Source organism: Choloepus didactylus, chromosome 11, assembly GCF_015220235.1.
Source record: "Choloepus didactylus isolate mChoDid1 chromosome 11, mChoDid1.pri, whole genome shotgun sequence".
NCBI classification, from domain to species: domain Eukaryota; kingdom Metazoa; phylum Chordata; class Mammalia; order Pilosa; family Megalonychidae; genus Choloepus; species Choloepus didactylus.
In genome coordinates, this window is record NC_051317.1 from 19,183,891 (window position 1) to 19,204,375 (window position 20,485).

At 45.7% G+C, this 20,485-nt stretch overlaps 1 protein-coding gene across 1 annotated transcript in view; it reads right to left on the reverse strand.

The window, feature by feature from the left end:
• Positions 1 to 222: 222 nt before the first annotated feature.
• GALNT10 (polypeptide N-acetylgalactosaminyltransferase 10) overlaps positions 223 to 20,485 on the reverse strand; it is a 244,112-nt gene continuing 223,849 nt past the window's right edge. The window contains exons 9-12 of the mRNA XM_037799553.1: positions 15,976 to 16,197; positions 13,259 to 13,375; positions 4,227 to 4,376; positions 223 to 3,687 (exon numbers count right to left, since the gene is read on the reverse strand). Coding sequence (XP_037655481.1) covers positions 3,529 to 3,687; positions 4,227 to 4,376; positions 13,259 to 13,375; positions 15,976 to 16,197 — 648 coding nt within the window. The 3' untranslated portion in view covers positions 223 to 3,528. The remainder of the gene's footprint in view (positions 3,688 to 4,226; positions 4,377 to 13,258; positions 13,376 to 15,975; positions 16,198 to 20,485) is intronic.

The window sequence follows — 20,485 nt, forward strand, 5'->3', positions numbered from 1 at the left end:
CTTGAGACTCCAGAGATTAGAAAAATGTGGATGCACAAAAAGAAATATGGAGCCATTTTCAAGGACATCACCTATTTTTTAAAGAGAAGCACAAATTCAACAAGCAGGAGGGTTGAAAAGTGAAGGCAATGTAGACTTCAGGACTTCATACACTATACCTTCAACAAAAACTGCTCTTTGTCCTCTGGGCCTAATGTTACCACCCCCCCACCCCCCCCCCACGCATCAGCTCTCTTTTGCTGATGTACCCCCCTCTGCCTCTGGTCTGTTTCTTCTTAAAGGGGAGAAACAATAGTTTTTGGATCGTTTTCAGAATTGAAAAGGACCACCTAGCACAGACTCCATTGGAAGCACAAGGTGGAATGGCTTTTCACAAATGTGCCTGTAGATTTAGCCACCTCCAGAGGCATTATACTTACACCAAAGATGGTCTTTGCATTCAGAAATGTTTTCTGGAGCGCCCCCTTGGAAAGGCTGCTTGTGGGCGACAGAGTCATGATACTTTCAAGCCATTCCCTGTTTTATGACCTCATCCTCAGAATAAAGGCGTCAGTGGGAAAGGGGCCCACATTCTCACCCACTGGCCTTCTGGCTGACCACAGCTCCACAAGTTCCTGGCTGAGCTCTGCTGAGCATCAGCTGGGGTGAAAGCAGGAAGCTGAATCCTTGAGACTAGCAGTTTTAAAAAATGAGGCCAAAATAATGAGAGTGGCTTGGTATTTCCAATAGGTTGATAGGTCAGTTAATCACAGAAATTCCTTTCTTCCTTCCCCTATTCCACACTTTGTCAAGTCCCAGGACCTGCTGATGGTCTGTGGGCTCAGCAATGGCAAACGCCAGAGTGCTCAGAGCAGCTGCCCCTCGCCTTGTTGAGGGTGCAAAACCAGACTTGAAAGAAGAAACAAAGGACGGGAAAAAGGACAGCTGAGGACTGCTTGTTGGCTGCTCCTGCTTGCCACAGGAAACCCGGTCTTGCTGAGAACACTCTGCTGCCCATCGGGAGCGGGGCCATTTGGAAGTCTAGCCTGTGCTCCCCACTCCTTACTCCCCATAGCGAGGACAGGACAAGTGCTCTGTTTGGGGGCTGGGATGGGGGACCACCAGGATGGTCCCCAAACAGGGCTCAGTGAGGTAATACAGGACCTTCTCCTAAGGGCTGCTGAGGCTTTTCTAGGCTCTGGACTAAACAAGCTATCCAGCTGCCTTTTAAATTTGGAGTCTTACTCGCACTAATTGAAACAACTTTGGCTTCTGGACTCGGGGGCATCTCAGTCTCAGATCCTGCTCTGGGCCCAACATCTCCTGCTTTAAATTAGACATTAAGAAACACACTCATTCAATAGCAACTGCACACACCACCAAAAATGTTCCCCTCCCCCCAACCCTGCCCTTTTGTTTGTCTAGCAAGGCACTAGGAAATGATTCAAGTTTAGGGATTTGCTGTACATTTGCATTTTTTTTTTAAAAGGCACAGTTTTTAATTTTAATGATGCTGCATTGCTCTCCGGTGATGAATACTAACTCAGCTCTCCAAACTGCCACCCTCTTGTTATTCTGGATTCTAGAAGGGGCCTTATCTTTGGACTCCTTCCTATAGAGGGCCACTTTTAAAGACAGAGCACTTGGTTGGAAGAAGACACTGAAGATCAACAAGCAAGCTTCGTGAGCACAGGGGCTGCCTCTCCTGGCCAGAGCACGGCTGTGCTGGGGCAGAAGTGGAAGCGAACCTTTCCCAGCTACATGTTTAATCAGGGTGGTGGTGGTGGTGCTTGGGAGTGTTTACTCCCCCTGCCCTACTCCACTCTTCCTGACAACTGATGGCCTTGAGATCAGCCAGCATCTCAAAGGCAGATTCGTGGCTCTGTTCCCAGATTTATATCTCAGTTAATTGGTAAATGACACAATTGAGAGACCCAACTCTAATTGGAATACTGAGCACTTCCTGTTCTATCTGGTGGAAGCTGTAAGCTGTGGAATGTTTCTATTTCTGATTCAGTGGGTGGCAGGCTGGTTACAGAAATGCCTTCTATTAGTTTGGGAACCCTTTGGGCATCTGATGCATAATTAACGAAGCAAAAGGTAAACATGAAGGACTGGCATGGAGCTGGGTGTGTATCTGGTCGTGGGGCATTGGGTTCTTTCCTCCGCTGCAAATGAGACTGTAGCTGTGACGCAGTGGAAAGGACTTGGGGCTTCTGGTCTTCTCTGAGGCCCGTTTCAGCCTCTGGTACAAGCTGATGGACACACAGGTGCCCCTGCCCCACCCACCAACATCACCAACCTGGGATTTCACAGATTGTCTCTAGGCTGGGCTGCCTTGACTGTATTACACCTGGCTGGCTGCTTTAATCACAGAATTCTAGAAATCTATACTGGGTGCTAGACCGCCAGATTCCTATGTAGCATTCTAGAGTCTGTGATCAAACTGTAGAGATCTTTAACAAATTCTTGAGTTCTATACTGAGAACTAAAACCATAATGAGGTCAGAGGGTTGGCACTTTGCCCTGGAGGTCTCTGGACTTTGTGAGATGAGCACCCCTATTCCTCTCTTCAGGCAGGTAATTAATTGCCTGGGAGAGAGAGAGGCAAATGGAAGCATGGATCAGGGAAATTCAGCCAGCATTTCTTATTTGGAGGTCTTCTACTAGGCCTTTTCCACAGGCCCAAGGGCATCTGAAATACATCCATGAAAAGCTGGTGGCCGGGCTGTCCTTGCGCCTGGAGAGAACTTTCATGGGCAACTCAAATGCCCAGAGACCAGGGGGAAGACATCCCATATGTCCATGGCTGCAAAGGAATATCTTGGGATCCCTCTTCTGGCCTCATGCCTAGCAGCTGGCCAGTGGTCAGTACCAAATGCTCCGAGAGCCCCAGGTACGGCCTTCGACTGAACCACTGGGACTGACAGAGAACAGAAGCTGGGCAGGAATGGCAGATGGCAGTCACCCCTGGAACAGACAGAAACTAAAGGCTGAAACAAGTGGCCTCAAGAAAGACTTCTTTCCCTTCTCCTGTGGATGAGTGGCATCAGTGCTATTAAAAGCTGCCCCAAACGGGCACAATTTGTTTATCTTTCTAAAGGATCTTCATGGACAGTAGCCACCTGAGGAGTGGGCAATCACCCAGCACTCATTTTGGGGCAGCACTAGACTGCCCTGCGTTCCTCCAGCAGGATGCTCAAGGGGGCATTGTGACAAAGTTGCAAAGGCCCTTCTGGGTTCCCATGATACCAGCAGGGGTTAAAGCAGTCTCTGCTTTCTCCTGAGGCCCCTCATAGGGGCTGACCCCACACCACTCCCAAGACTCAGGGGCTGTAGGACCATGCAGACACCTTGCTCCGGCTTTGGAAGGTCTGAGAAGTGTGGCTGCAAGGGCCTTCTTTGCCCCGAACCATTTGGCCAGCACCTTTTACCTGGGGCGCTCAGGGAGGCCTTGCTTCCCTCGGGAAAGGAAGGCTGCAGTGGGTGCTGGGTGGTGGGGTGGGGAAGGAGGGGACCCCGCCAGGCCTGCCAAGGGGATGGGAGGACTCAGTTTATATTGAATTTTTCCAAGACTGTTGAGTTGGTGTGTTCAAACAGCCACTGCTGGGTGAGAGAGGAGGGATTGCAGGTATTCATGAAGATCCTGTGGTCACTCTCACTGCAGTCCATGCAACTGCCACTGACGGGGTGGTACAGGGTCTTGTCCTACAACACAGGAAGGTTAGCAGCCGGGCAGCAATGGGGATAGGAACAGTCAAAACAGCAATAATAACAGTAAGTGAGGAAGTCACCAGCTAGCTGCTCACCAGACCTGCCTGGTTTTGTCTGTGAGCACAACTGCAAGACACAGCCCAGCCCCCCTGGCAGCTGGTGTTGCCACGTGACTGAGTTCTGGCACCGGTGGTATGTTGGCAGAAGCGATGCGTGTCATTTCCAGGCCTGGCCCCTAAAGGCTGCCCGTCTCCTGTTAAATTTCATTGGACCTCGTGGTGGCTTTTTTTTCCCTTTTTCCTTAATGGACTCAGTTGCCAACATTTAAGATTCTGGAGAATTCAGATAAAAATCTGGATCTCTGGCTTCTCCTGAGTGACTGTAAATCGGGCATGGTAGCTTTGGGGAGCAAATGAATGAATGAGTGAGTGAGCTCTATTGGGAGAGGAGTGAGGCCCTACACTGATTTTTTGTTTGTTTGTTTGTTTTAATCAAGCTGGTGGCCCTGCCCTCCCCCACATGTCATGTCTTACTTTCCGGTATTTCCACAGCTGGTTGCCCTTCATGCTGTGGCAGTCATAGAGGGTGACTGGGCTGGTGTGGGAGATGGCATCAAAGCAGAACTTCTTGGTGTGCTGGGGGTCTCCAGGCCGGATGTCCTCTCTCCAGGTGAATGTGAACACCTGTGCACACAGGGACATCGTAAGAGGGACAGCTAAGCCAGATACGACTCCTTTCTTTTCTACTTCTTCATTTATTTTAAACACAAAGGCCCAGAGAAGAGTATAGTGACCATACATCCTATCCAATCGCCCGGCTTCAACAATTATCAACTCATGGGCAATCCTGTTACAGCTATACCCCACCACTACCCCCACCCCTTCATTATTTTTTTTTTTTTTTTTTTTTGATTTTTTTTTTAATTTTTATTGGGATTGTTCAGATACCATACAATTATCCAAAGATCAAAAGTGTACAATCAGTTGCCCCTGGTACCCTCATACAGCTGTGCATCCATCACCACACTTAATTTTTGTTCAATTTTTAGAACCTTTTCATTACTCCAGACAAGAAATAAAGTGAAAGATGGAAAAAAAAGAAAGATAAAGAAAAGGAAACTCAAATCCTCCCATATCCCTGACCAACCCCCCTCAATCGTTGACTCGTAGTGTTGGTATAGTACATTTGTTACTGTTTGTGAAAGAATGCTGAAATACTACAAACTGTAGTATATACTTTGCAATAGGTATATATTTCTTCCCTATCTGTCCCTCTATTATTAACTTCTAGTTGTATTGTCATACATTTGTTCTGGTTCATGGAAGAGTTTCGTAATATTTGTACAGCTGATCATGGACATTGCCCACCATAGGATTCCGTTTTATACATTCCCATCTTTTGACCTCCAACTTTCCTTCTGCTGACATATATGACTCTGAGCTTCTTGTTTCCACCTCATTCACATGTCATTCGGCACTGTTAGTTATTCTCACATCTTGCTACCGACACCCCTGTTCATTTCCAAACATTTAAGTTCATCCTAGTTGAACATTCTGCTCATACTAAGCAACCACTCCCCATTCCTAAGCCTTGCCCTATATTTTGGTACCTTATATTTATGTCTATGAGTTTACATATTATAATTAGTTCTTATCAGTGAGACGCTGCAATATTTGTCCTTATGTGTCTGGCTTATTTCACTCAGTATACTGAGTTTCTTGACATCAACCCATTTTTTTTTTTTAAGATAGTTTCATTCACACCCCATACATTCCATCCTAAGTAAACAATCAATGGTTCTCTGTATGGTCACATATTTATGTGTTCACCACCTTCACCACTATCTATATTAGGGCATCTACATTCCTTCCACAAGGCAGGAGGGAGAGTCAAAGAAGGTAGAGGCAAAAGAAAAAGAAAAAAGAAAAAAGAAAGAGGAAAAAAAATAACAGCTAGGAAGCAGCAAAAGGAAAGATAACCTTAAATCAAAGTAGAGTAAAGAGTCAGATAACACCACCAATGTCAAGTGTCTAACATGCCTCCCCTATCCCCCCTCTTATCTGCATTTACCTTGGTATATCACTTTGTTACATTAAAGGAAGCATAATACAATGATTCTGTTAGTTACTCTCTAGTTTACGTTGATTGCATCCCTCCTCGTCTCCCCATTTTTAACACCTTGCAAGGTTGACATGTGCTTGTTCCCCCTCATAAAAGAACATATTTTTTATCACAATTGTTGAACACTCTAGATTTCACCAAGTTACACAGTCCCAGTCTTTATCTTTCCTCCTTTCTTCTGCTGTCTCACATGCTCCCAACCTTCCTCTCTCAACCATATACATAGCTATCTTTGTTCAGTGTACTTACATTCCTGTGTTACCATCTCCCAAAATTGTGTTCCAAACCACGCACTCCCATCTTCTCCTATCACTCTGCAGTGCTCCCTTTAGTATTTCCTGTAGGACAGGTGTCTTGTTCACAAAGTCTTTCATTGTCTGTCAGAAAATATTTTGAGCTCTCCCCCATATTTGAAGGACAGCTTTGCTGGATATAGGATTCTTGGTTGGCAGTTTTTCTCTTTCAGTATCTTAAATATATCACACCACTTCCTTCTTGCCTCCATGGTTTCTGCTGAGAGATCTGCACATAGTCTTATTAAGCTTCCTTTGTATGTAATAGATCGCTTTTCTCTTGCTGCTTTCAGGATTCTCTCTTTGTCTTTGACATTTGATAATCTGATTATTAAGTGTCTTGGCGTAGGCCTATTCAGATCTCTTCTGTTTGGAGTACGCTGTGCTTCTTGGATCTGTAATTTTATGTCTTTCATAAGAGATGGGAAATTTTCATAGATTACTTCCCCTATTATTGCTTCTGCCCCTTTTCCCTTCTCTTCTCCTTCTGGGACACTAATGATACGTAGATTCTTGTACTTTGATTCATCTTTAAGTTCCCGGAGATGTTGCTCATATTTTTTCATTCTTTTCTCCATCTGCTCCTTTGCGTGTAGGCTTTCAGGTGTTTTGTTCTCCAGTTCTTCAGTGTTTTTTTCTGCCTCTTGAGATCTGCTGTTGTATGTTTCCATTGTCTTTCATCTCTTGTGTTGTGCCTTTCATTTCCATAGATTCTACTAGTTGTTTTTTTGAACTTTCAATTTCTGCCTTATATATGCCCAGTGTTTTCTTTACAGCCTCTATCTCTTTTGTGAAATCTTCTCTAAACTTTTTGAATTGATTTAGTATTAGTTGTTTAAATTCCTGTATCTCAGTTGAAGTGTATGTTTGTTCCTTTGACTGGGTCATAGCTTCATTTTTGTTAGTGTAGGCTGTAGTTTTCTGTTGTCTAGGCATCTGACCTCCTAGGCCACCCCAATCAGGTTTTCCCAGATGAGAACAGGTTCAGGTCACAGAAGGAGGAAATATTCAGTATCTGGTTTCCCTGATGGTTTTCCTTACAGGATTAATACACCTGTGCTTTTCTGTTTGGCAGGTGCAACCTGTCACCGCCTGTGTAAGAGGGTGTGGCCTGTGGCTCTCCTCCCTGAGGCTTTGGGGTCTGGTTCCAGAAAGGCAGGCAGTAGCGCTGGGCCCCTCCCTTTCCTCTTGGGAAGCTATGATCCCTCCAGAGAGGTCAACTGCATATCAGTAAGTTCTTTGTTTCTCTGACTCTGATGATCAAAGGGTTTTGATTTTAAAATGGCTGAGGCTGTCTTTACTGCAAAGTGCTGTGGGCTGAAAATGGCTGCAGTTTTCTCCACAGAGAAAGAAAGGGACAGAAAAGCTCCCAGTTTCACCCGTCAGCCTCTGGGCTCCCCGTCCTGAGACAGATTATGTCCCCTGACTCTCCCAAGGTCAGCTGTCCCCAAAAGCCTCTGTCTGCTTGCTGAAAATTCACTGTCTGTATTGAGCAGTTAACATTAAAACCCCAGTTGGAGCTGTGCGGAGAGAGTGCTGCTTTCTAGCACTGTGAGGCTTCCGTGAGGGAGGGGCTCTCAGCTCACAGCGCGGGTCCGCAGTTTTACTTACAGATTTTATGCTGCGATCTTGGGCATTCCTCCCAATTCAGGTTGGTGGATGATGAGTGGACAGCCATGTTTGTCTCCCCGCAGTTATTCCAGGTTATTTACTAGTTTTTTGGTCATTTATGAATTGTTCTGGGGGGGACTAACAGTCTTCCACTCCTCTCTGTGCCACCATCTTTTCTCCCTTGCTGTTTCCGGCTTACTGGAAGAAGCTGGGCTCCACCAGAGCCGAAAGGAATTCACAGAAACAGTCCAGCGGCAACATAACGAAGCTTTATTTGAAATGCCGCAAGGACACCGAAAGGCTCCAGCCTTCCGGACCGCCCCCAGCGGGCTGCAGCTACACCCTAGTGTTTCACTCACGGAGACTCCTCCATGGCAGCAAAAGCGAAACTAACCCCTTCATTATTTTGAAGCAAATCCCAGACATCATCTCATGTCATGTGTAAATACTTCAGTAAGTACCATTATAACATTAAAAGTTATTAACACTTCCTTAATGGGATCAAATATCCACAGTTCAAGTGTTCTTGGGTTGCCTTAAACATTTCTTTTCACAGTTTATCTATTTGAATCAGGATCCAAACCAGGCCCCCACTTTGCATCTGCTTGATAAGCTTCCTTTTTTAGCAGCTTTATTGAACAATAATTGGCATACAATAAACTGCACACATTTAAAGGGTACAAGTTGATGTTTTGACAGATGTTTACACCCATGAAACCACCACCATAATCAAGATAAGGAAGAGATCCATCACCCCCAAGAGTGTTCTTGTTCCCCTTTGTCATCCCTTCCCCGTCCTTCACCCCCCCATCCCTACACAACCACTGATCTGCTTTCTGTTACTAGAGGTCAGCTAACAATTTCTAGAATTTTACATGAATGAATCACATGGTATGTTTTTTTTTGGTCTGATTTTTCTCACTCAGCATAATTTTTGCTAAGATTCATCCATGTATTATATTGTTAAATAGAATTTATCAATAGTTCATTCCTTGTTATGCTGAGTAGAATTTCACTGTATGGACATATCACTCCATTTACTTGTTCTTGGACATCTATGTTGTTTTCAGTTTTGAGCTATTACCAAAAAAGCTGCTACGAACATTTGTGTACAAGTCTCTGTATGGATATATGCTTTGTCTTCTCTTGGATAAATATCTAGGACTGGAATGGCTGGATCATTTGATAGGTTGATGTTTAACTTTCTAAGAAATTGCCAAACTTTTCCAAAGTGGTTGTAGCATTTACATTCCCACCAGCAATGTTTACTTCCACTGCAGCCATATCCTTGCCAACACTTGGAATGGTCAGTCTTTTTATTAGATGTGTGGTGTTATCTCTTGTTATTTTAATTTATGTTTCCTTAATGACTAATGATGTTAAGCAAGTTTTCATGTGTTTATTTTATTTTGACTCTGGAAGGTATTTTCACCAGTATCAAATTCTAGGTTGATTTTTTTTTTCCCCTGGTATTTTAAAGATGTTGTTCCACTGTGTTCTCACCTGCATTCTTTCTAAGGAGAAATCTGTTATCCTTATCTTTTGTGCCGGTTTGAATGTATTATGTCCCCCAGAAAAAGCCATATTCTTTGATGCAATCTTGTGGGGCAGACATAATAGTGGGGATTAAGTTGGAACGTTTGGATTAGGTTGTTTGCATGGAAATGCGCCCCACCCAACTGTAGATGATAACTGATGGGATATTTCCATGGAGGCGTGGCCCCACCCATTCAGGGTGGGCCTTGATCAGTGGAGCCTTATAAACGTGCTGACTCAAAGAGAAGGAAGTGAGTGCAGCTGTGAGTGATGTTTTGAAGAGGAGCAAGCTTGCTAGAGAGGAACGTCCTGGGAGAAAGCCATTTTGAAACCAGAACTTTGGAGCAGATGTCAGCCATGTGCCTTCCCAGCTAACAGAGGTTTTCCGGACGCCATTGGCCATCCTCCAGTGAAGGTACCCGATTACTGATGTGTTACCTTGGACACTTTATGGCCTTAAGACTGTAACTGTGTAGCCAAATAAACCCCCTTTTTATAAAAGCCAATCCATCTCTGGTGTTTTGCATTCCGCAGCATTAGCAAACTAGAACATCTTTGTCCCTTTCTACGTACGTGTTCTTTTCCTCTGTCTGCTTTTAAGATTTTCTCTTTATTATCGGTTTTGAGCTATTTGATTATGATGTGTCTTGATGTAGTTTTCTTCATATTTCTTGTGCTTGGGGTTAGTGGAGCTTCTTAGATTGGTGGGTTTATAGTTTTCATCAAATTTGGAAAAATTTCAGCCATCATTTCTTCAGAAGGGCAAGACCTTTCTGGCTGTTTCATCTAATTCCTTGTGAATCATTCTGGCTGGTGGGAACAGGTACTACTGCTGGCCCTGCTTGAGCCCCAGGCTCTGCTCCCTCTACCCTCTCAAGTGGTTCTTTCTCTAGCCCCATGTAGTTTCTTCACAAGCATGCACTCATCAGCTCTCAGCTGAACACTTGTGGGGGACTATATCAGTTTCTTAGCTGCTAAAACAAATGTCATAAAATGGGTTGGCTCAGCAATAGGCATTTATTGGCTCATGGTTTCAGAAGCTAGAAGGCTTGCTTCCTCCCAGGGTCAGTATCTTCTGGCTGGTCAGCAATTTTGGGGGTTCCTTGGCTTTTCTATCACATGACTAGGCACACGGCAGTGTCTTCTCCTTTCTCTTCCAGGTTCTGTTGACTTCCAGCTTCTAGCTGCTCCTCGTGGCTTTTCTTTCTGTGCCTGATATCCTTTGCTTATAAGGACTTCAGCCCTACTGGATCAAGGCCCACCCTCTTTCAGTTTGGGCACATCTTAACCAGTAACATCTTCAAAGGTCCTAGTTACAACTGGGTTCATATCCACAGGCCCAGAGGTTGGGGCCTGAACATGCCTTTTTCTGGGAGACATGATTCAACCCCCAAGAGGGGTCCTTTGTAAAGCTCTGAAGAGCTCTCGCTGTGCAGCTGTCTTCTCTCAGTACTCTGTCCTGTGGACTCCAGCCACCTTGGTTTCCCTGCAGTCTCAACTCAGGGAGGCTGCCTGACTCCACCTGGGTTCCCTCTCCATGTGCTGCAGACTAGAAACTCAGGGAGTGAGCCGGGATAGACACAGGGCTCATCTGGCTTGTTTCACATCTCTCTGGGATTACCATCTTTTGCTGATTGATGCCCACTTTCTTGAAAACTGTTGTTTCATTCTTTTTTTTGTTGCTGTTGTTCCTGGTAGGAGGGTAATCCAGTGTCTGGGAGAAGCAGACATCCGTGTTGGTGGTAGGGATTGCCAGCCACTGCCTGCTAAAAGCTCATTTCCCAGGCCTTCTCCAGCTCAGGTATTGCCTTTTAGACTCACATTTCTTCCTTCACAGGTTCACTAAGGCTCTCTGCTCAGGGTGGTTAAAGGCCCCAGGGCGGCATAGATTCCACTGGAGTAATTTGGCAAATGTGTTTCTCATCTTGGAAGGCAGAGGCTGTCCTGGCCCACACCCAGGCACCATCCTGCTGCTTGTTTGAGTGGATCCCCAGGCGTTAATGAGGACTGTTCTGAGGCCTGGTTCTCTGGGCCCATTCTCTCCAGGCCCCATGATCTTCTGGGTCTTCTTTGGGATCCTAGGGTGGGGGCTGTGGGGAGCCACCCACTGCCTAGGAAAATTCAGCAGAGTTAGGAAAAGCCACTATCTCAAAAGAATTGTTATCAAGGGTGAGGCATAAACATAACAAATAAATGCAAAAATATATGTTATATATAATATTGTGTAACTTATTATCATTCCATATTGTTTTCAAGATCTAGAATTTCTAAGACACATTTGTTTAATACACAATGTCTAAATATACATTTCTAATACATTCCTTCTAAAGACTGTTTAGCATGAATGTAGCAAGTGATATAAATATTCCACAATTTATTTATTTATTACACTAATGAAAAATATTGGGGTTTATAATGGATTTTAATGGAAGCTAGGATTGATTGGAAAATATTTTTTAACTTATTTATTTATTTACTTATCCATTTTTTAGATCAGCTGTGGGTTTGCAGAGGGATCATGCAGGAAGGGCAGAGCTCCCATGCACCATGCATCCATGCACACAGTTTTCCCCATTGTTAACATTTTGCAGTGGTGTGGCACAGTTGTTACAACTGATGAGCCCATATTATTATATTATTAACTAGAGTCCCTGATTTTCATTGGGGTTTACTCTTTCTGTTGGGCAGTTCTATGTTGCCTTTTTTTTTTTTTTGACTTTTGTTATAACATATATAAACATAAAATTTCCCATTTTAACTACTTTCAAGTCACCTTTAACTTTTGAAATTAGCATTATAAATAAAACCCCAAGAGCCACAGAGGGTAAAGGCGGCCTGGAGTTTGCACTGGTGTTAGGAAGACCCTTTGGCTTGAGCCTTAAGATCTCAAAAGGGGCTTCAAAATTAGACACTTTCTACGCTGTTTAAAGTTTTCAATATTTCACAGTAACCATGTATTAGGTAAAAGACATTTCAAAGTGGGTGATATGTAAAAGACAAAGTAATGTTATATATACTCTCACATGTATGCAAAGACATTGTGTTTAAAAAAAGAGCAAGGATGAGGCAGTGAGATGCATTTAGAGCGAGGGACAGATGCAGTCGGGTGGGCATCGTGTGCCCCTGAGAGGAGCGGCTGTCCATTCCTGGCATCTATTCTGACCTTCTTTCTTTTTTCTGGGCTGTTTCTGCAGAGAACCTGCACTAATGGGCTTACATCAGTGTATACGTCCAAAAATATCAGAAATTGCCACAGTGAGGAGACTATAAAAATGTATCCTGGAAACAAGATTCAATGGATTCTGGGTTAAACACTGGGGTTAGCTGCTCTGAGGAAAGGATCTCAGAAAGCTGACTGCAGTTTCCCAAGAGCAGGAGCTTTTCCTGCAGGGCTGGCTTGTGCTCCTCCTTCTTGTAGCAACATCCCTGGGGAATGGTCCCTCAGGGAAGCACCCCTCGACCCTTCTCCCTATCCTTCAAGTGAGGCTGACCATCCGCAGGCCCCAGGAGTGGAGGACTGCATCGCCTCGCCAACAGTGCTGGAGAGCCCAGCGCTCTTCCTGAACTCTTGAAGACATATTTTCCCCTGGGGGCCTGGGAGCCGTGGCTGCTGGTAGTCATGGTCGCACCTGCCACCACATGGGGGGAGCCAGGGTAAGAATGAAGCCAACAGTGAGGGAAGCAGAGTCGAGACCCTGCAGCGATGCCTGACAGTCTGGACTTCCCAATGACATGAGCCACTAAGTCCCTCTTTTTTGTTGAAGGCCATTTGGGGTGGGGAGTCTGTCATTTGTAAACAAAGCAGTCCAGATGGATGGTTTTATTGCAAAGCAAAGGATTCTTCTTTCCAAGGTGTTCAGGACGCTCTTATAACTTGTTCCCTGAGCTGACTCTTGTCACTAGTGCTGACCCACAATTTTCCTCCCAGCCCTGACCGCGTGAGCTCTTGGGACTGCGGGTGGAATGGAGGATCTGGCTGCCACTCCCCGAGAAGGGTCCCTTACCTGCATGTTGTTCCAGGCGGCCTCCCCGCGGCCCCGGATGCAGCCCTCCAGCCTCAGCGGGGAGCCCAGTGCTCCGTGCTTCGTGTCTGCACACAGCCCCGTGCCCACATTGCGGATCTGGAAGGGAAAGTGGGACAGAGTGGACCACTGAGGCACCACCAGGTACCCACCTGGGCCCCTGCTCGGGAGTGGGGAAAGGGGGCCAAGCACAGACATTAGATGGGGTAAGCTCGGAATTGTCCTCATAAAGTTGGCTCTCGGTTGTTGGAAGTGCCTTGAGCATGTCCTTAAAGGAAAGTTCATTAAACCAGCACACAGACTCTCAAATAGTCAGTCAACAAGAGTAGCTGCTTAATCACTGCTCTCTTTAGAGCATGCGGAGGCATGGGGTAGGGGTGGTAGGGTATTAGAGGTGAGAATGGTTAAAATGAAGACTTTCTGGCTCCAATAGATTCTGGAATTGAATTTTATCCCCATTCCAGGTGACAGAGGCTCAGGAGGTCCAGGGACCATACTTGAAAAACACCCTCTTAGAGGACATGAAACCTTTGCTTTAGGGTCTTGGACTCTGCCTTTCAGGGCAGGTGAACAGCAGGAGGTACAGGCACTGACTCCCACCCCTGGCCCCCAGATCCTTAGAACAGTAGGGGTCTCACGTCCTTTTCAACCGTTGTGACGGGTGTAGTGTGGTGTGGTAGGAAGAACGCTGGACTGGGACCCGAGGCTGCTCGTTTGTTTAGCCTAGTTATTTACTGGGTACCCACTATGTGGGCTACTGTGCTAGGTGCTGGGTGTAGCAAATGTAGTTCCTGTGTCACAGAAATCGCACTATCATCTTGGGGGTGGGGGGATATGGTGGCTGTGAAAACGTGCCACTCGGATTTCCTGTTGCAGGCTAACAGCCCCCCGAAGCTTCCTCTGGAGTGCTCCCAGTGGGTGATGGAGTGGGGCAGGGGTAGGATGGCAGGCCTGTTCCTGGAGAGGCCGGACTCCTGTGATGGTTGGCTTGGCTGGAGATTCCCTGTCAGCCTCACCAAGACCTCCCCAGAGCTGCACTGCTCTGGACTCCTCCCACCCCAGGCCTCATCCCTTCCCTCTCCCTGCATCATGGGCCGAGGCTCCCCAGCCTTCCCCACTCACTCCTCATTTTCCCTCCCAGGAGTTTCCCCAGGACATCGCTTGCACAGTTAATCTGATCTTGGTGTCTGCTTCTCAGAGAAGCTACATTATAACATGGGGGAGATGGTCAATAAACTGGGCAGGAACAGACCCATGATCCAGGATGGAGGAACGAGACTTGATTTTTGGACCTTTGCTGTCTCTATTGAGAAAGAGGCATAAACTTTCTGCTGGGTTGGCCAAGCTGGGGTTTGTCAGCTTGAAGCTTCTGGACGACACCTTGCTACCCTGAGCATGAGGTCAACACAAAAGGAGACAGAGTTAAGCCAGAGATAAAGAGACTGACATCATTTGAGTTCCTGGATCCAGGTGTGTCCAAAGCCACAGCTGCCCCCGGCTCCTTGGAGAGCCAGTAAATTCCCTTTTTTTAATTAATCCATTTCTGTCACTTGCAACTGAAAGAGACCCAACCTTTCGGCTTCTCTGCTCCCAATCAATGCACATGTCTATAAATGAGTGGGCCTTCTCAGCTCAGAGACCAGGGTCTGACAACGGGGTGCCTGTGCATGCAATAAGCCTGGTCTGCCACCTCCAGCAGGGCTGCCTTCGTGGGTGTGTGACACGGGAAGGGCCCCGCACTTGGCTTAAAGCTCTGCTGTGGATTCTTGAGATTCTGAATAATTTTTATCTTTGAATTTGCTTGATGGTAAAGTCAGGTGGGAAATGGGGTATGTGTGTGAGTAGAGGAGATACACACCATGTATGTGTCTGCTGTTCCTTGCTGCCCCATTCCCATATAGGGTTCTTGATGTCCCAGGAGCACACTATACCAGCGGACCCATGAGGCATGGGAGTTAGTGAGAGTCTAAGCAAGGCCAGGGTCAGAGTGTTACATCCGTGACTAAGTGGTGGCACTGATGGGCTGAGAGGCCAAACTTTCCATTCAAACCAGAACTTGCTTTGAATGCACAGGAAAGGCAATGGCTTTCTACGAAACAGGAAGGACCAAGGAACCCTACCATGTCCTTACTCATGTTACTTTCAGCAAATGATGACATAGAAGAAAGGGAAAGATAGGGCACCCAGAGTTCCTTCTCCTCTCGGGGCTTCCTTACGCATCTGTAAGCTGGAGGTAGGGAGTGTTGGGAGAATGTGCACAAATCAAGAAGGGAAATAAAAACAGTTGAGTTAGTTTTGTCAGTGAGTCCACTGTTCTGGTAAGAAAGAAATACATTTGTATGTATGAGGTATGAGATATGGACTGTGTAATTTCAGTGATTCTGCACACGAGTTAAATGCTCTTACACTTGCACTTAAAACCGGCACTGCATAATATAAAGATGAATGGTAAAATTCATGCCAATAAATTGTAGTTTTAATTTTTCTTTACTTAGAACATTAAATAGCAAATAAACCTCACCAAAACAAGTCTAGAGAAAGACCATGGAAGAAAGGAAAATTTCCCTATTTTATCCCTTTAATGTCATATTTTATACCTTTAACGGCGCTTTTTCTCCTGGTTTGTGAACAGGGGGTCTGCGTTTTCATTTGGCACTGGGTCCCGCCCGTTATGGAACCAGCCCTCGCCCCACACTCACATCTCCCCAAGCTGCAGCCGGGAGCTCCACGGGCGGGTAGAATTTGGGCAGGTCCCAGGCGATCTTGGTCATAAACCACCGGAAACTCTTGCAGTCCAGGGAGCTGCGGAGCTTTTTCTGGGCTGCGACGTCCCCGGCGGAGAGGTGGCGGTACTCGGGCCGGCGCTGGTAGATGTACTCGGCGTACTCGTCCATCCACACCTCCGCCACGCGCTTGAGGTTCTGGCGGATGAGAAGCCAGCAAGAGGGTCAGGATCTCAGAGGAACCGAGGCTGGGGTGGGTCAAAGGTCACGGCAGGTGAGGTCAACTGCACTTATTTTACACTGCATCAAAGACCTTCGTCCCACCCAAGACAGAAGTAAGAGGCTCGTGTTATCTCAGGCCATCTATGTGTTTTTGGCCTGCTGTATTTCTATTTATTATATGCATGTTTTAAGGATATTGCAACTCAGAGTTGGATAACAGACCGCTGTTGCTCTGGCCTGCCCATCTGCTATCACACCTTTTTCTAGTGATAGCCCCCAGTTTTCCTTTGGGGAGGCAATGCTGCCCCACTTTCAGTTCACGTGGCTTGAGGAAGAGAACATGCTCTGGCTTGGCTAGTGAGACAGTGCCTGTGGCTGCAGGGATTGGTCGGTCAGCAGTGCCTGTGGGACCCAAGCCAAGCCAATCAGAACCTATGGGCATTAGCCCTGGAATTTTTGCTCCAACTACTAGGAAGAACTGCTCTGGTGTCTGCTGGGATTTCTGGGTAAGATCTCTTGGGTAAGAGGCCAGCCAGGGCTGTGGGCATCGGGCTGCCCCATGAGGACAGCCTGTCCCAGGATGAAGTCAACCAGAATGCAGCAGAGCTGAGGGCTAGCACGAGACACCCATTTGTCCTCGGAGCCCCTCGGTATCCAGCCATGTCTGAAGCCAGAACTACCTTGGAACTTCCCATTACATGAGCTGGTAAATTCCCTTTTTTGCCTAAGCCAATTTGAGTTGGGGTTCTGTCATTTTTCAACTAAAAGAGTTCTGACCAAGTTGGACAGTGAAAACAAATTATAACTTGTAACCAAAAGGTATAATTCCGTTGGCAGCAGGAATTTGTAATAATCCCTTGAGGTGTGAAGGTTGCTGCTACTTTTCTTATGAAGCACAAGGACAATTGATTAAAAATATTGCCAAACCCTCTCTCTCTAACTAAGCCACCTTGGCAGGTGATCTCACTGCCCTCCCCCATATGTGGGACCTGACTCCCAGGGGTGTAAATCTCCCTGGCAACGCAGGATATGACTCCCGGGGATGAATCTGGACCTGGCATCGTGGGATCGAGAACATCTTCTTGACCAAAAGGGGTATGCGAAATGAAACAAAATAAAGCTTCAGTGGCTGAGAGATTTCAAATGGAGTCAAGAGGTCACTCTGTGGACATTCTTATGTACTATATAGATAACACTTTTTAAGTTTTAATGTATTGGAATAGCTAGAACTAAATACCTGAAACTACCAAACTCCAACCCAGTAGCCTTGACTCTTGAAGATGACTGTATAGCAATGTAGATTACAAGGGGTGACAGTGTGATTGTGAAAACTTTGTGGCTCACACTCCCTCTATTCAGTGTGTGGATAGATGAGTAGATAAATGGGGACAAAAACTAAATGAAAAATAGGGTGGGATGGGGGGGATGATTTGGGTGTTCTTTTTTACTTTTATTTTTTATTCTGATTCTGATTCTTTCTGGTATAAGGAAACTGTTCAAAACTATACTGGGGTGATGAATGCACAACTGTATGATGGTACTGTGAACAACTGATTGTATACCATGGATGACTGTATAGTATGTGAATACATCTCAATAAAACGGAATTGAAAACAAACAAACATTGCCAAATGCATTATTGGCAAGTAGAGGCAGCAGGTAAAGAAAAATCCTGTTTGTGAGTAGTCTTGGGACAGAGGAAGAGTGAATTCTTATGTTTAATTGTGATGAAAATTCCTCCTTCCATTTGTAGCGTGGATTCCACCTGCTGAAGATCTCTGACGGGGAGAGGAGCCTACAGGGTTCAGGGAAACGCCCTGCTCCAAAACATCTTCCTCCAACCTCTGCCCACTGCCAGAAATCCCCCCCGTATTTAACTCTCTGGGTTTTACCTCCATCTAAATTTCCCTCTGAAGGTTAAAATCGCATTTTAGGCAGCTATCGGTCATTCACACCAGAAAGCAAATGACTGCTCTGAGAGCAAAAGTGAAGTCAGGGCTTGACAAATGTTCTCTGCAAAGGGCCAGAGACTAAATATCTTCAGCTTTGCAGACCATATGGCTTCTGTCACAGCTACTCAACTCCCCAATGGTGTTGCACTAAATGCAAACAAATGGGTGCGGCTGTGTTCCAATAAAACTTTATGGGCACTGAAAGTTGATTTTCATGTGCCACAAAATATTATACTCATTTCGATTTTTCCCCCTGGTCATCTAGTAACATAAAAACCACTCTTGGCCCACAGGCCATACACAAACAGGTGGTGGCCTGGGTTTGGCCCATAAGGAGGAAGGAAGGAACAGGAAGGATGTGCTGGCACTGAAGAAAAATTCACTGACTCGTCAATTTTTCTGGCTCTGAGTTAGAGATGAGGAAACCACTGAATTTTCTCGCTGCTCCCTCGTTCTTCCTGAGTGCTGGCAAGGCCAACAGTGAGTTAGGAAACAGCTCCGGACAGTGTTCTCCCCACCAGTCCCTGCACTGCAAAGGCTTGTGTTTAACTGAAAACTGCCCAGAGGTAACTGACGGCCTCCTAGAGCCTGTACACTTGGATTCTATAAAATACAGCATTTCCTCCTTTTTCCTTTTTCCACCTGGGTCCTCTGGCTCACTGTTTAACCTGTTGAGCCACAGGGCAACGAGGAACTTCTGCAGTTTTCTCTTCAACCAAAAGCAAGCATGGTCCATCTGACCATGGGAAGATGAAGAAATGTACCACTGTTATTCCTAAAGGATCAAATCACTTACTATTTTAATTAATTAAAAATTCAATTAATATTGCATTCATGTTTTCCAGAAATGGCTTAACTGGCCACTTCTCTCAGATCTTGGACTTTACCAGTTGACTATCTGGACTGAAGTAAAGGACTTTATATTTATTTCTATTACAGTTCTCCTTGTTAGTATCCTTTAACTTGGAGGTTTTCGTGGGCTGCCTGATCCTCAAGCCCCTATTCCCGGCACCTTCTGAGTTCCGGGGTCTAGTCCCATCTGAGGCCTGGCTGCGTTTCTTGTGCTTGGATTATAGAGATTTGCCTGGATCCTTGGAATAAGTCTCCACTTTTGTGTCACCAAGGAGAGTGGGGTTCTGTTATTGCCTTCCCTAAGATCCTTTTCCCCAAGGCAGAGACAAGAATGATTTTAGCAAATTTAGTATATAAAAAAAATAAGACTGGCTACTTGTTTGAGGTAAGCAAGGGTGGGTGGTTAGCTAACATTCTTGACAGCTGTTACATCAGAGCTGTCTGGCTGTTTGTCCTTCTGGAATTTGTACAACTTTAGTAAGACTTTAGTTTCCCTCTCTTTCTGGCTCTTTCAAGACCATTAGCCTGACTCCCTTTTATGGACATGATGTTCTAGAAGGTAATGTTCAATAAAGCTTAGGATTTGGTTGTTAAAGCATCGAAGAAACCTTTGAAATATGATCTGCAACTAAATGAGGGTAGACACTGCTGTGGAGCTTGATGCAGGCATATCTGTGGTCTCACAACCGCAAACATGATCGCACCTGACCAGCTGAGGGCTCCCCTCTGCACCACAAACCAGATTGTTAACTGGCTTGAAGGCAAACATAGGATATTGATTCAGTATAGACAGCTAAAAAAGAAGTTGCAATGCTTAAATGCAGAATTCAGATAAGTCACTGAAATAAACTCCCCAGTCTGAATTGTTAGTATGGATGCTGATACTCACTCACCCTGATGCTATTAAGAGCAGATACTATTTAAGGAACAATTGCCTTTGTGTGCCAGGCTCCCTGCCCACCTAAACTGCTTTTGAATTCTGGCTCTACTGCTTATCAGCTGATCACCTTGGAGGAGTTACTTAAGGTCTTAATGTCTCACTTCCCTTATCTCTAAAATGGGGATCTAAACAAGTAAGAATTAAGTGTCAGATGCTTTGCATGATGCCTGGCAAGCAGGAAGTTTTTATAAGTGTTACTGCCCCTTGAGATTATCCACTATATTCATCCATGGTCTGATTAACCTGATAAGGTGGTGTCTCCTTATCAAGCAGGCCTTAAAATGAAAAGTGCTCTGGATTGGGAAAGGATGCTTTGGGGGTGGTCCTGCTCAGGGATCAGAGGCGTCCCCACGGTTCCTACAATTGCTGGAAGAATCACCACCTGGGACTTACTGAGTGACTGTGAGCTCTTCCCACCTGGCGCCTTCCTCAGGGATCGCCAATGATATTGTTGATGACATGTGATTTCTGCCTCTCTCACTGAATGTAGAACCCAAACCCGCTAGTTGAAGGGGGCTGA